The sequence below is a fragment of the Crotalus tigris genome, unplaced genomic scaffold (assembly GCF_016545835.1).
Source record: "Crotalus tigris isolate CLP2741 ecotype Arizona unplaced genomic scaffold, ASM1654583v1 scf7180000024324.182252, whole genome shotgun sequence".
In the NCBI taxonomy this organism is placed as follows: Eukaryota; Metazoa; Chordata; class Lepidosauria; order Squamata; family Viperidae; genus Crotalus; species Crotalus tigris.
The window spans coordinates 116,004-128,783 of NW_024100495.1; the positions used below are offsets into that span (position 1 = coordinate 116,004).

The 12,780-nt window shown below is 44.6% G+C and overlaps 1 protein-coding gene across 10 annotated transcripts in view; it reads right to left on the reverse strand.

Moving 5' to 3' along the window:
* Positions 1-266: 266 nt before the first annotated feature.
* The window catches only part of ST8SIA5 (ST8 alpha-N-acetyl-neuraminide alpha-2,8-sialyltransferase 5), a 47,313-nt gene continuing 34,799 nt past the window's right edge, over positions 267-12,780 (reverse strand). For 9 of the 10 annotated variants that reach the window (XM_039325305.1, XM_039325304.1, XM_039325303.1 and 6 more), the window contains 2 exons: positions 12,638-12,730; positions 9,369-10,462 (listed from right to left, as the gene is read on the reverse strand). In XM_039325305.1, the coding sequence (XP_039181239.1) occupies positions 9,994-10,462; positions 12,638-12,730 (562 nt within the window). In that variant the 3' untranslated portion in view covers positions 9,369-9,993. Of the gene's footprint in view, positions 998-9,368; positions 10,463-12,637; positions 12,731-12,780 lie in introns of those variants that run through there. The other variant, XR_005554508.1, reaches the window with a different exon arrangement.

The following is a 12,780-nucleotide window of genomic DNA, read 5'->3' on the forward strand; positions in this document are numbered from 1 at the left end:
AGCTGGTGGCCCAGCCGGTGGTCGGCCTGCGCCATCTCTGCCGCTTGCCAGCTACACCTTGGCCAGCGCAGGGGGCAGCACCACGCATGAGCGGCGCTCCCGGGCAGGGAAAGTCCTCGACTTACAACCGGTTGGGGTCACGGCATTAAAAAGGTTGAGAACCACTGCCATAAGGGAAGACAGAAAGTTGCTTGGGAGGAAAAAATACCCCCCACACACAGAGAGAGACACACACACACACACACACACTTTTTCAATTGTACCTCTTTTTCAAATGGAATTGACAGAACTGGTTTTATTTATTAAATGTTTGTCTCTCAAGCATAGTTAACACAGTAGCTGATGAAAATAACCCTGATTTGCTATTTTTCAAAAGATATGGCTTACATCAAATTATAGGCTTTTGTTCGCATCGTACAATACATTAAAGAGAGAGAGAGGAAAAAAAATCCAAATTATAGTTTTGAGGGTTTGAGCAAAGGAATAGTGGGTTAAAAACAGGACCATGAATGGATCTATCAACTGCAAAATATTTTTTTCCCCTTCTTCCAAATACCTTAACTGGATCCAAGCCAGACAAATACAATCAATTGTACATGTATATTGCATTTTTTGATTTGCATCTTAAGCTATGTTAATAACACAAGACTAAACAGTCTCTCTCACAGAAGACACCGTATTTCCCATTACTGTTTTCTGTTTCCTTTCTGTATTTTCATGAACAATTTCTGACAAACACTCAAAAACACGGTAGAATAGACATCATGTAGCTCAGAACTGATCTGCAGAGTCCTTAGTGCTGTCTGAGCTTGGTTGTTTATGTGTAGACATCTCGTTACCCAACTAGGTAACATCATCAGTGTCAGTTGAGTGTAGGGTTTTCTCCCTGTTTATAAATAGTAGTTTTCTCCTTGGTGGCCTTTTGCTCCATGATTAAAGCTCAATTCACTGGAGGCGAAGTGGTGCATAATCCCAACAGGTGAATGAATAGGACTGGCTGGTCACGTTCAAAATAAAAGGAACTGTGCTTATTCCATATTTATCAACTTGCCTCTGCAGCCGTACACAATCTCTTTGACAGGCTGGCTATGCTTCACAGTGAACACGATTAACAACAAATAAATAACACTAATCCTTGAACACATAGTAAGAATCTTTATGGCTTTCTAGAACATGCAGGAAAAGACACCCTGATAAACTTTAATATTACTGATATCTATTTTCATCTTTCCCGGACTCTATATATAAAGGTCAAAGTGCTTATGCATGTCTCTCTGATGGGGGGGGGGGGTTTCCCAGTTTTGTTTTGAGGAACCATGGAGTTTCTCAGGGATCCTTCAAACCAAAATGCTTTATTTGGAAAAAGAAGCATGACTCGAAATGCTTTATTGGGGGGGGAAAGAAGCATTAATCAAAATGCTTTATTTGGGGGGGAAAAGAAGCATTTCGCTTTGGATAGCAGGAAAGAAAGAAGCTGGAAGGAGTGAAATGAATTCTCCCCTAGCAAAGGGAAGAGTGAATTATGAATTATTGTCAAGGTATTGATTTAACAGCTAACCTACGTTATGTAATGTAAGATTTAAGATGTAATGATGGGAATGACTCAGCAGGGTCTGAGTCTCTTTAAGAGCCTCTGTATAAAAGGGAATGCTCCGCTGGTGTGCTCCCTCTCTTTCGTTTCCTGCTGTAACTGTGGTGTGTTGGATCCTGCTGTATTAGTAGGTGTATGTATATTGTTCCTGGTGTATGATATTGTAGATAGTGTAAGATAAACCACCATTTAATACAGACCACTGTTTACTGTGTTTACTCCTGGGTTATCTCGCGCAAGAAGACTGTGCATGCTCTGACAATTACGTCCTATGTCAGTCATCAAAAATGATTCCGCTAACTCAAGGGCAAGTAATCCCTACAGAGGCCTGGGGTGTCCGGACAATTTTGAGAGAAAGAGGTGAGCACAGCCCAAGATGGCTGCCTGCAGTGGTCATGCAGAACAACGTCCACTGACCAGCAAGTCCTGCAGAAGCTTCTTGGAGGAGAAGCAAAATGTTTTCGCAGAAAAAAAAATCCCCCCAAAAAGTCTAGTTGCCTTTTGGAAAAGCACCTATGAGAATTGCTTCTAGAAGCTAGTTATTTTCTTACAAATAATTCTAGGAGTTGAAGTCCACAAGTCATCAAAGGGCTAAGTTTGAAGACCCTTGCTTGTGGACTTCAACTCTCAGAATTCCTGAGCCAGGCACGCTGGCTGAGGAATTCTGAGAGTTGAAGTCCACAAGTCATCAAAGGGTCAAATTTGAAGACCCTGCTTGTGGACTTCAACTCCCAGAATTCCTGAGCCAGGCATGCTACCTGAGGAATTCTGGGAGCTGAAGTCCACAAGTCATCAAAGGGCCACGTTTGAAGATCCCTGACTTACAGCATGCAGCTTCCTAGCTCCTGTTTAAGGGAACACGGAGGAAGATGGTAGATGTCAAGAATTAGATGGGTGCTCTTAACTGGTACGCTTCTAATTTAGTTAAAACCTTTTCCTCTTTGGACTGGCTTGTCCCCAAGGTCTCTTCAAAATGAATCCAGTTAAATCTTCTCTCCCTGCATCACTCCAGCTGCAGGCGCAATATAATTAATCTAAGGTCTGGTTTTATTGGATCCTTTCGTATTATTGAGATAATGGCTGAGTTGCCGGTCTCAACTGCGATCGCTAAAGAAGCTCTACATCTACAGACAGTCCTTGGCTTATAACTATTGGTTTAGTAGCTGTCCAAAGTCTCTACAAAAAGTAACTTATAACAATTTTTTACCCTTACAACTACTGGAGCATCCCCAGGACCACACAATCAAAATCTGGACGCTTGGCAACTGCCACCTATTGTTGATGGCTGTAGTCATGCAATCCCCTTTTGCAATATTCTGACAAGCAAAATAATAATAATAATAATAATAATAATAATAATAATAATAATAATAAGGAGGAGGAGGAGGAGGAGGAGGAGGAAAAGGAGAAGGAGAAGAAGGAGAGTTGAAAGGGACCTTGGAGATCATCTAGTCCAGCCCCCTGCTCAGGCAGGAAACCCTATCCCATTTCAGACAAATGGCTGTCCAGTCTCTTTTTAAAAATTCCCAGTGTTGGATCATTCACAGCTTCTGGAGGCAAGGAGTTCCACTGGTGAATTGTTCTGACTGTCAGAAAGTCTAAAAGTCAATGGGGGAAGCCAGATTCACTTAACAACCGTGTTACTAACTGCAGAGACTCACTTAACAACGGTGGAAAGAAAGGCCGTAGAATGGGCCAAAACTCACTTAACAATTGTCTCGCTTAGCAACGGAAATTTCGAGCTCAGTTGTGGACGCTAAGTGGAGAATTACCGGCACTCCACGCTTTTTGCTCATCACAATCCCCTCCTTGAAAAATTCTTTCGGAGAATTCTCTGAAAAAATGGTCATTAAAAAAAATGACAAGAAAGGTTATCTAATCTCCAATGGATCCGTGATCTACGTATCCGACCGTCTGTTCCGGAAACGACCCGCGGGCTTTGTATGATGCGCTTCTTCCTGATTAGAAAAGATCAGTTCCTCGAGGCAAACGGCTCCTCAAATTAGGGAATTCAAATCCCATGGATGAATTCCTGTCCCAAATTCAAATGCCCCTTTCTATTTGGGCAAGATTATCCAGCAGTCAAGGCTTGGTGTTGTGCTTTTACAAGAGATCCCAGTGAATGTCACTTGTTTGGACCTCCGGGTTTTCTTGTGCTTCAGAAAAAGTGAGATGTGCTCATGAAACAGACGTGGGAGGGAAAAAAAACCTGCCTGCGTTCAGAGCAAATATTGAAGGAGCTTCCTTCTCTTTCACTGGAGCACTACAAAAAAGATGTTGACACCTTGGAAAAAATTCAGAGAAGAGTAACTAACATGATCCAAGGCCTGGAGACCAAAACATAGGAAGAACGGCTGCGGGAGTTGAGTTTGGCTAGTCTAAAGAAAAGAAGAAGTAGGGGAGACAGGATAGTAGTATTCCAGTATCTGAGGGGCTGCCACAAAGAAGAGGCAGGGGTCACATTATTATCCAAAGCACCAGAGGGAAGGACGAGAAACAACGGATGGAAACTGATCAAAGAGAGAAGCAACCTGGAATTAAGGAGAGGTTAATTCCTGACAGTGAGGACAATCAACCAGTGGAACAGAAGTTGCCTTCAGAAATCGTGGGCGCTCCATCACTGGAGGTTCTTAAGAAGAGGCTAGACAGTCACTTGTCTGAGATGGTCTAGGTTCTCCTGCTTGAGCGGGGGGCTGGACTAGAAGACCTCCAAGGTCCCTTCCAGCTCTATTCTGATTTATTGATTCATTGATTGAATTAACCAGTAGAACAGCTTGCCACCAGAAATTGTGGGTGCTCCATCACTGGAGGTTTTTAAAAATAGACTGGGCAGTCACTTGTCTGAGATGGTCTAGGTTCTCCTGCTCGAGCGGGGGGCTGGACTAGAAGACCTTGAAGATCCCTTCCAGCTCCATTCTATTCTAATTCTAATTAAGGTTGGTTCCACTCCTTATTTGCTTTTGAGTAGGCCAGTGGAGGAATTTCCGTTTTAAGATGCTGTGCAATTAATTTATTTTCCCCCCATGCAGTGATTTTTCTATTCTACCATAGTAAGCCGACTTCAATGCTTGTGTTAACTAACATCTGCATAGCGGCTGCAGGCAGCCTTAGCAAGATTCCTGATCGTTCAAGAAACGGGTTGTTTTTCAGTTGTACATTGCGGGTAACCCTCAACCTTACAACCTTTCATTTAGCAACAGTTCAAAGTTACAACGGCACTTAAGAAGTGACTTACAACCAGCTCTTGCCCTTACAACTATTAGCAACATCCCTGTGATCACGGGACTGAAATCTGGATGATTGGCAGCTGGCATGTATTTAGGATGGCTGCAGTGTTGAAGAATCCTGTGATAACCATTTGTGACCTTCCCAGCCAGCTTATGACAAGCAAAGTCAATTGCGGGACCTGGATTTGCTTAACAGTCGTATGATTCACTTAACAACTCAGGTCGTCATAAGTCCAGGACTACCTGTATGTTGTTGATTCCATGAAAATATTCCACAGAACATACAGAGTCCTGTCCCACACATGCTTGTGGACTTTGGCACATATCTGTGTAAACCAGTGGTTCTCAACTTTTTTAATGCCGCGACACCCAACCGGTCGTAAGTCGAGGACTACTCAACCGGTCGTAAGTCGAGGACTACTCAACTGGCGCAGCACCGTTTGCAGAATGGGACTTTTGGCGGGCTCAGCAGGGCAGAGACAGCCTGGACAATTCCTATTGGCGTTTGAAAGCCAATAGAATTAGACTCTATTCAAGAGAGTCTATTCTATTGGCTTTCAAAAGCCAATAGAATAAAAGGGAGTAGCACAGCTAAGGAAAAGGGGGGGGGGAAATGGCGGACTGCGTTGTTTGGCGACCCCCTGAAATGGTCATTTGACCCCAAATGGGGTCCCGACCCACAGGTTGAGAACCACTGGTGTAAACCTATGTCCTAAGGGGCATCTACTGCTATCCCCAACATGGCTCAATTTCACTGCGTAAAAACTACAAAAACATATCCTTTTTATTTGCATTGCTCTACTGTTGAGCGTTTTGATTCAGGAAGCAGACCAAAATATTCTGCCCATGTGTGCAAAGGAAGTTCTCCATGGTTTTCCAAAGCTGCAAATAGTTTAAAAAGACGTTCAAATCAGGAATTTCCATCTACTTTGTTTAACTTCTGAGAACTGGGGAGGAATCCGGGATGGATAGAAACGCTGTCCAATTACTGAACAACACATTAAGTGAAATGGTTGGGGTTTTTTTTAACATAATGAAATAAACACTTTCTTTTTCACGTCACGGCTATTCCCACTTGGGAGCAAGGTGAGTTTCTGAACCTTCGGATCCCTGAGATGTACATTGCTCAAGTCCAAAGGCAACTCATGGAAAAGTCAGCAGGTAATTCTCACCCATTTCAAAAAAGAAATTAAAGATGCCGTATGCCAGATCAGCCGCCTCCTATCCGTAACATTTGCCTCTCCAATTTTGCAGGAAAGCATTATGTTCCTATTGTCCCATCCCTGCAGATTTCGCCCAGGGCGGGTCTAAAAACTACACCTGCACCAAAAGAATTCCTGCCCCAGCAGGGGGTTCGACTAGATGACCTCCAAGGTCCCTTCCAACTTTATTATTATCATTATTATTATGGAGCATCAGTCAGCCAGATGTTCAGACTGGATTTGGCATTTTGTCTACCTTCCGAGTCCTTACCCAGGACCTGGGATAGGCAGATGTGGATGTTTGATGGTATTACAGATATCGTTGCAGGATGGAAGCAGTTCCTAGTAAGGCCGCCTTTTGCAATTGTCTAATAGCGAATTTGTCAATGCCAATGGTGTTCAAGTGGTGCTCCAGTTGTTTTGGGATTGCACCCAAGGAGCCTATGCCTATTGGTACTACCCTTGCTTGCCTTTGCCACAGTCTTTCTATTTCTATTTGTAGGTCTTTGTATTTTGTGATCTTCTCCAGTTCTTTCTCGATTATTATTATATTATTATTATTGTCACACCTTCTGCTTTAGAAGATGGACTGTTTGTATCTTGCGATTGCCTTGCACACTGATTACAAAGTAATCATTGTGTCCGACTCTAGGTATGGTACTCCATCCCCATTTCTTGGCCGAGGGAGCCAGCGTTGTCCGAAGAAACATCCGTGGTCAGGTGGCCAATGTGGCTGTCCGCCAAAGTGATTAGGGTTAGGTAGTGGTACCTATTAATCTACTCGCATTGGCATGCTTGTGCTCTGATTAAGCTGGGCTATGGCATGACACATGCTGTGCTTTGTGATACCCTTGTGTTTTTCAACCTCTTACTGTCCTCGGGACAGTCAAAATGGGGGGAGGGGAGGGGTGTTCCACCTGGACAACTCTCCTGCTGGGTTAGAGCAAACGTTTATGAGGTCCACAGTTTTGATTCCTGAGCAAAACCTGCGCAGTGTTCAGAGGTGAGGTAATGAAGCTGGGGAAAATATCATTCGGAGTGTGTTAGGGTGTTAGGAGAAGAATAGAATAGAATAGAATAGAATAGAATAGAATAGAATAGAATAGAATAGAATAGAATAGAATAGAATAGAATAGAATATGAATAGAATATAGAATAGAATAGAATAGAATATGGAATGGAACAGAATAGAACAGAATAGAATAGAGAATAGAGAATAGAACAGAATAGAGAATAGAATAGAGAAAGAATGAAATAGAACAGAATATATAATAGTTAGAATAGAATAGAAACAGAATAGAATATAGAAAGAATGGAATAGAATAGAATAGAGATGGAATGGAATGGAATAGACTAGACTAGACTAGAATAGGAAATGGAAGGGACCTTGGAGGTCTTCTAGTCCAACCCCCTGCTCAGGCAGGAAACCCTAGACCATTTCAGACCAATGACTGTTCAGTTCTTAAAAACCTCCAGTGACAGAGCATTCACAACTGGAGGTGGGTTGTTCCACTGATTAATTGTTCCAACTGTCAGTAAATTTCTCCTTAGTTCCAGGTTGCTTCTCTCCTTAATGAGTTTCCATCCGTTGCTTCTTGTCCTGCCTTCAGGCGCCTTAGAAAATAGCTTGACTCCCTCTTCTTTGGGGCAGCCCCTGAGATACTGTAACACTGCTATCATGCCCCCCCCGTCCTTCTCTTCATTAAACTACACATACCCAATTCCAGCAACCGTTCCTTATATGCTTTAGCCTCCAGTCCCCTAATCATCTTTGTTGCTCTTCTCTGCGCTCTTTCCAGAGTCTCAACATTTTTTTTACATCGTGGTGACCAAAACTGGATGCCGTATTCCAAGCGTGGCCTTACCAAGGCCTTGTAAAGTGGTATTAACACTTCACATGATCTTGATTCTCTCCCTCTGTTAATGCAGCCTAGCACTGTGTTGGCTTTTTTGGCAGCTGCAGCACACGACTGGCTGATATTTAAGGGATCATCCACTAGGATAGTTTCCGCAGGTTCATGATGTCTTCTGTGGACAGTGTGCAGGAACCTCAGAGAGAAAAACTATGGACCAGGTAAACTTTTGCTCTGAACAGGCAGGATAATGGTGGCAGTGGGATATCCCCTCTCCTCCATTTACCTCTTGGTCACTTGCATCAAAGACCAAGCCTACCACAAACTCTTCTCTCAGCTTTGATCTCTCTTCTCCAAGGGTTTGTTTCCATCCCAGTTTTTTCACATACATTGAAAGCTGCTCTTTGGCTCCAGAGAACTTCATCTACACTCATCATGACTTCCTGGTTCTATGTTAGTAGAACATTTCATACTACGATGAGGAGGAATTTGGGGATATTCACCCCAAGGTTTATACAGGAAGTAAGCTGAATATGGCTAAGAGCCAGGTGGCAGTTTGAGAAGACCGTTGGTGGGAGGAAGGGGGAACAGATGTGCATCATTTCAAACACCACTGGCTATCTTCTTCACAACAGTGTTATTTGTGGGGAAACTAGTAAGGAAGGAAGGAAAGAGGGAGAGAAAAAAGGGAGGGAGGGAGGGAGGGAGAGAGGGAGGAAGGAAAGCAGGAAAGAAGGAAAAGGAAAAAAGTAAGTAATGAAGGAAGGAAAGAAGGAAGGAAAGAAAGGAGGAAAGAAGAAAGGAAAAAAGAAGAAGTAACTAAATAAGGAAGGAAAGAAGGAAGAAAAGGAAAATAGAAGAAAGGAAGGAAGGAAAGAAAGGAAGGAGGGAGGAAAGAAGGGAGGAAAAATGAAGGAAAGAAGTAACTAAATAAGGAAGGAAGGAAAGGAGAGAGGGAGGGAGGAAAGAAGGAAGGAAGGAAAGGAGAGAGGAAAGAAGGAAGGAAAGAAGGAAAGTAACTAAATAAGGAAGGAAGGAAAGAAAGAAGGAAGAAAAGGAAGGAAAAAAGAAGGAAGGAAGGAAAGAAAGGAGGAAAAAAGAAGGAAAGAAGTAACTAAATAAGGAAGGAAGGAAGAAAGGAAGGAAGGGAGAGAGGTAGGGAGGAAAGAAGGAAGGAAAGAAGGAAGGAAAAAAGGAAAGAAGTAGCTAAATAAGAAAGGAAGGAAAGAAGGAAGGAAAGGAAGGAAAAAAGAAGAAAGGAAGGAAAGAAGGGAGGGAGGGAGGAAAGAAGGGAGGAAAAATGAAGGAAAGAAGTAACTAAATAAGGAAGGAAGGAAGAAAGGAAGGAAGGGAGAGAGGGAGGGAGGAAAGAAGGAAGGAAAGAAGGAAGGAAAAAAGGAAAGAAGTAGCTAAATAAGAAAGGAAGGAAAGAAAGAAGGAAGGAAAGGAAGGAAAAAAGAAGAAAGGAAGGAAGGAAGGAAAGAAGGGAGGGAGGGAGGAAAGAAGGGAGGAAAAAAGAAGGAAAGAAGTAACTAAATAAGGAAGGAAGGAAAGGAGAGAGGGAGGGAGGAAAGAAGGAAGGAAGGGAAGAAGGAATTAAAGGAGGGAGGGAGGAAGTACAGAAATGATCAACAGCCCACCTGCATTTCCTGTTTCTCAGCTCCTGTCCCAGAGACGAAATACACACAAACCCTGGTAGCGATGTGCTGTTATTTCTACTGGAAAAATCTTGAGCTAATGTGCTTTACTTGTAGGAGGCTCCGGGGCGGGGTGCTCCTTATTCCTACAACGCTGAGCGGGGCTTCCCCCGAGAGACCACAAACAGCCCGACACGTCTGGCGAGTGGAGGAGGGCGGCGGGACCCCCCCGACTCCGAAGGGAAGCAAAACCCGGCGAGGAACCGAAGCTCGAAAATTATTGCGTAATTTTCCTCGAAGCGTTAAAATCCGTGTGAACCGAGCGCCCGGCCCAACGTATCCCACACCCCCTCCGCGACGTTCCTGCTTCAGGGATGTGGCCCAGGACCCCCGAAACACCCATTATTTCACTTTCTTTTTTTAAAAAAAAAAAAGAAGAGAGAGAAAAAAAGAAACACGAATCCACCCGTCGAGAACGGGGGATCAGGAGTAGCTGCAGGCGTCCGTGTGGACTCGTAAAACCCCCCTGCTGTGCAGGCGGAGGAAGTTGAGCATCTCCGAAGGCATCGCGTGGAACCCGGGCCGAGGTTTGACGTTGTCATAGTAATGGTGAGTGATGAACGTCCCTGAGGGGTTCATGGAGAAACCCCAGAATCCAAAGAGGTGGACCTCTTCGCACAGCTCCAAGGCGGCCGTCGCCAGGATCAGCCCCGTGGTGACCCGCTTGGCCCGCACCCCTTGCGTCAGCCAGTAGCGCGAGACGTTGGTGAGATATTTGGGGTGGAAAAAGTAGACGGCCTTCTTGGATTCGAAGTCGTCCAGGACGTACCTGACCCTGATGGAGACGTCGGTGTTGTGGGTGTTGTAGAAGGCCGGGAGCAACACGGAGGCGTTTTCGTACGCTTTCAAGACTTGGTAAAAGGGCCGCCTCCATTTCTCCAGCCTCTGGAACCTGGTATGAGGTGCACAAGGAGGGAGAACGTCAGAAATCCAAGCAATCTGTCACGACGTTGAGATTCTCCCCCTGATAAAAGCATGTTACAATTAAAAAGCAACGGGTGGAAACTCATCAAGGAGAGAAGCAACCTGGAACGAAGGAGAAACTTCCTGACAGTCAGAACAATTAACCTGTGGAACAACCTGCCTCCAGAAGTGGTGAATGCTCCAACACTGGAAGTCTTTAAGAAGAGACTGGACAGCCATTTGTCCGAAATGGTGTAGGGTTTCCTGCCTGAGCAGGGGGTTGGACTAGATGACCTCCAAGGTCCCTTCCAACTCTGTTTATTCTATTGTATTCTATTCTATTCCATTCCATTCCATTCAGGCAGCATTCAGTATATGGTAGAATTCAGATATGAGGGTCCTTGAATGAAGGACTAAGAGGTCCTAAAGTGCTGCCAGAAAGGGGTTAAGGGGTCAAGCTATTCTCCAAAGCGCCTGAAGGCAGGACAAGAAGCAACGGGTGGAAACTAACCAAGGAGAGAAGCAACCTGGAACTAAAAAGAAACTTCCTGACAGTTAGAACAGTTAACCAGTGGAACCACCTGCATCCAGAAGTGGTGAAGGCTCCAAAACTGGAAGTTTTTAAGAAGAGACTGGACAGCCATTTGTCCGAAATGGTGTAGGGTTTCCTGCCTGAGCAGCGGGTTGGGCTAGATGACCTCCAAGGTCCCTTCCAACTAGTAGTAGTAGTAATAGTAGTAGTAGTATAAGTATTATTAGTATTATTATTGTTTGAGTTTTACATTGGCTCTATTGGGATCGGGGAAGCAGGCCTCCTCATTTAAACATCAGCTGCCTCAAAAGCGTAGAAAGGGGAAGGAAAACCAGCAATTATGTTTTTTGTTTTGTTTTTTGGTCAAATGGCAGGGTCTTCTTTTTTGTTTGTTTTTCTTAAGATCCAGTTCTGGAACCTCCTGAACCCTCTGGGGTCGGAAGGTTTGGCTTCTGAGTCAAGTTTCAGTTCCAGAGGCTGTTAAATAAATCTCCATACTGTTCTCCTATAGTTCCAGATATAGACGAGGATGTAACGCAGAACAGATGGAGCCATCTTAGGTTGGAAGGAAGGAAGGAAGGAAGGAAGGAAGGAAGGAAGGGAGGGAGGGAGGGAGGGAGGGAGGGAGGAAGGAAGGAAGGAAGGAAGGAAGGAAGGAAGGAAGGAAGGAGGGAGGGAAGGTAAAAGAAAGTGGGAGTGAAGGAAGGAAGGAAAAATGGGAAGGAATGTAAAAGAAAGAGGGAGGGAGTGAAGGAAGGAAAAAAATAGGAAGGAAGGTAAAAGAAAGGGAAGGAGGGAAGGAGGGAGGGATGGAGGGAGGGAAGGAAGGAAGGTAGGTAAAAGAAAGAGGGAGTGAAGGAAGGAAAAATAGGAAGGAAGGTAAAAGAAAGGGAGGGAGGGAGTGAAGGAAGGAAGGAAGGAAGGAAGGAAGGTAAAAGAAAGAGGGAGTGAAGGAAGGAAGGAAAAATAGGAAGGAAGGTAAAAGAAAGGGAAGGAGGGAGGGAGGGAGGGAAGGAAGGAAGGAAGGTAAAAGAAAGAGGGAGTGAAGGAAGGAAAAATAGAAAGGGAGGTAAAAGAAAGGGAGGGAGGGAGTGAAGGAAGGAAGGAAGGAAGGAAGGAAGGAAGGAAGGAAGGAAGAAAAATAGGAAGATCAAAGAAAGAGGGAGGGTGGAAGGAAAAATAGAAAGGAACGTAACAAAAAGAGGGAGGGATGGAGGGAGGGAGGAAGAAAGGAAGGAAGGAAAAATAGGAAGGAAGGTAAAAGAAAGAGGGAGGGAGGGAAGGAAGGAAGTCTAAGGAAAGAAGGAAGGGAAGCTAAGGAAAGGAAGCTAAGGGAGGGAGGGAGGGAACGAGGGAGGGAGGAAAGAAAAGAAAAGGAAAGAGAGAACACTGAAGAGAAGAGAACACGCCTGGGCTGAAGCCCACATGCCTCCTTTCAATTCCATGCATTTATTTTCCCGGAGAACAAAGAGGCTGAACTGACTCTCGTTTCCAGTTGCTATGAAATTACGCCGTCCAGAGCCGGGAACGGCTTCGCTGGAGCACATCACCAGATGCGGCTTCTTCCTCCTTCAGAGGACTGTGAATTTCACCGAGACTCCGGCGCAAAGGGAGGCTGGGGAAACGACTGACCTTTCGGTTATTATGCTCGGGTTGACCGTCACCACGTTAGTCTTCACACCGACATCTGCCTCGTACTTCCTCGATATGGGCGGCAAATTGCATCTACAGGAGAAAAAGGGAGCGCGGGAAAAGATCTTAGGGTGTTGTGTTGT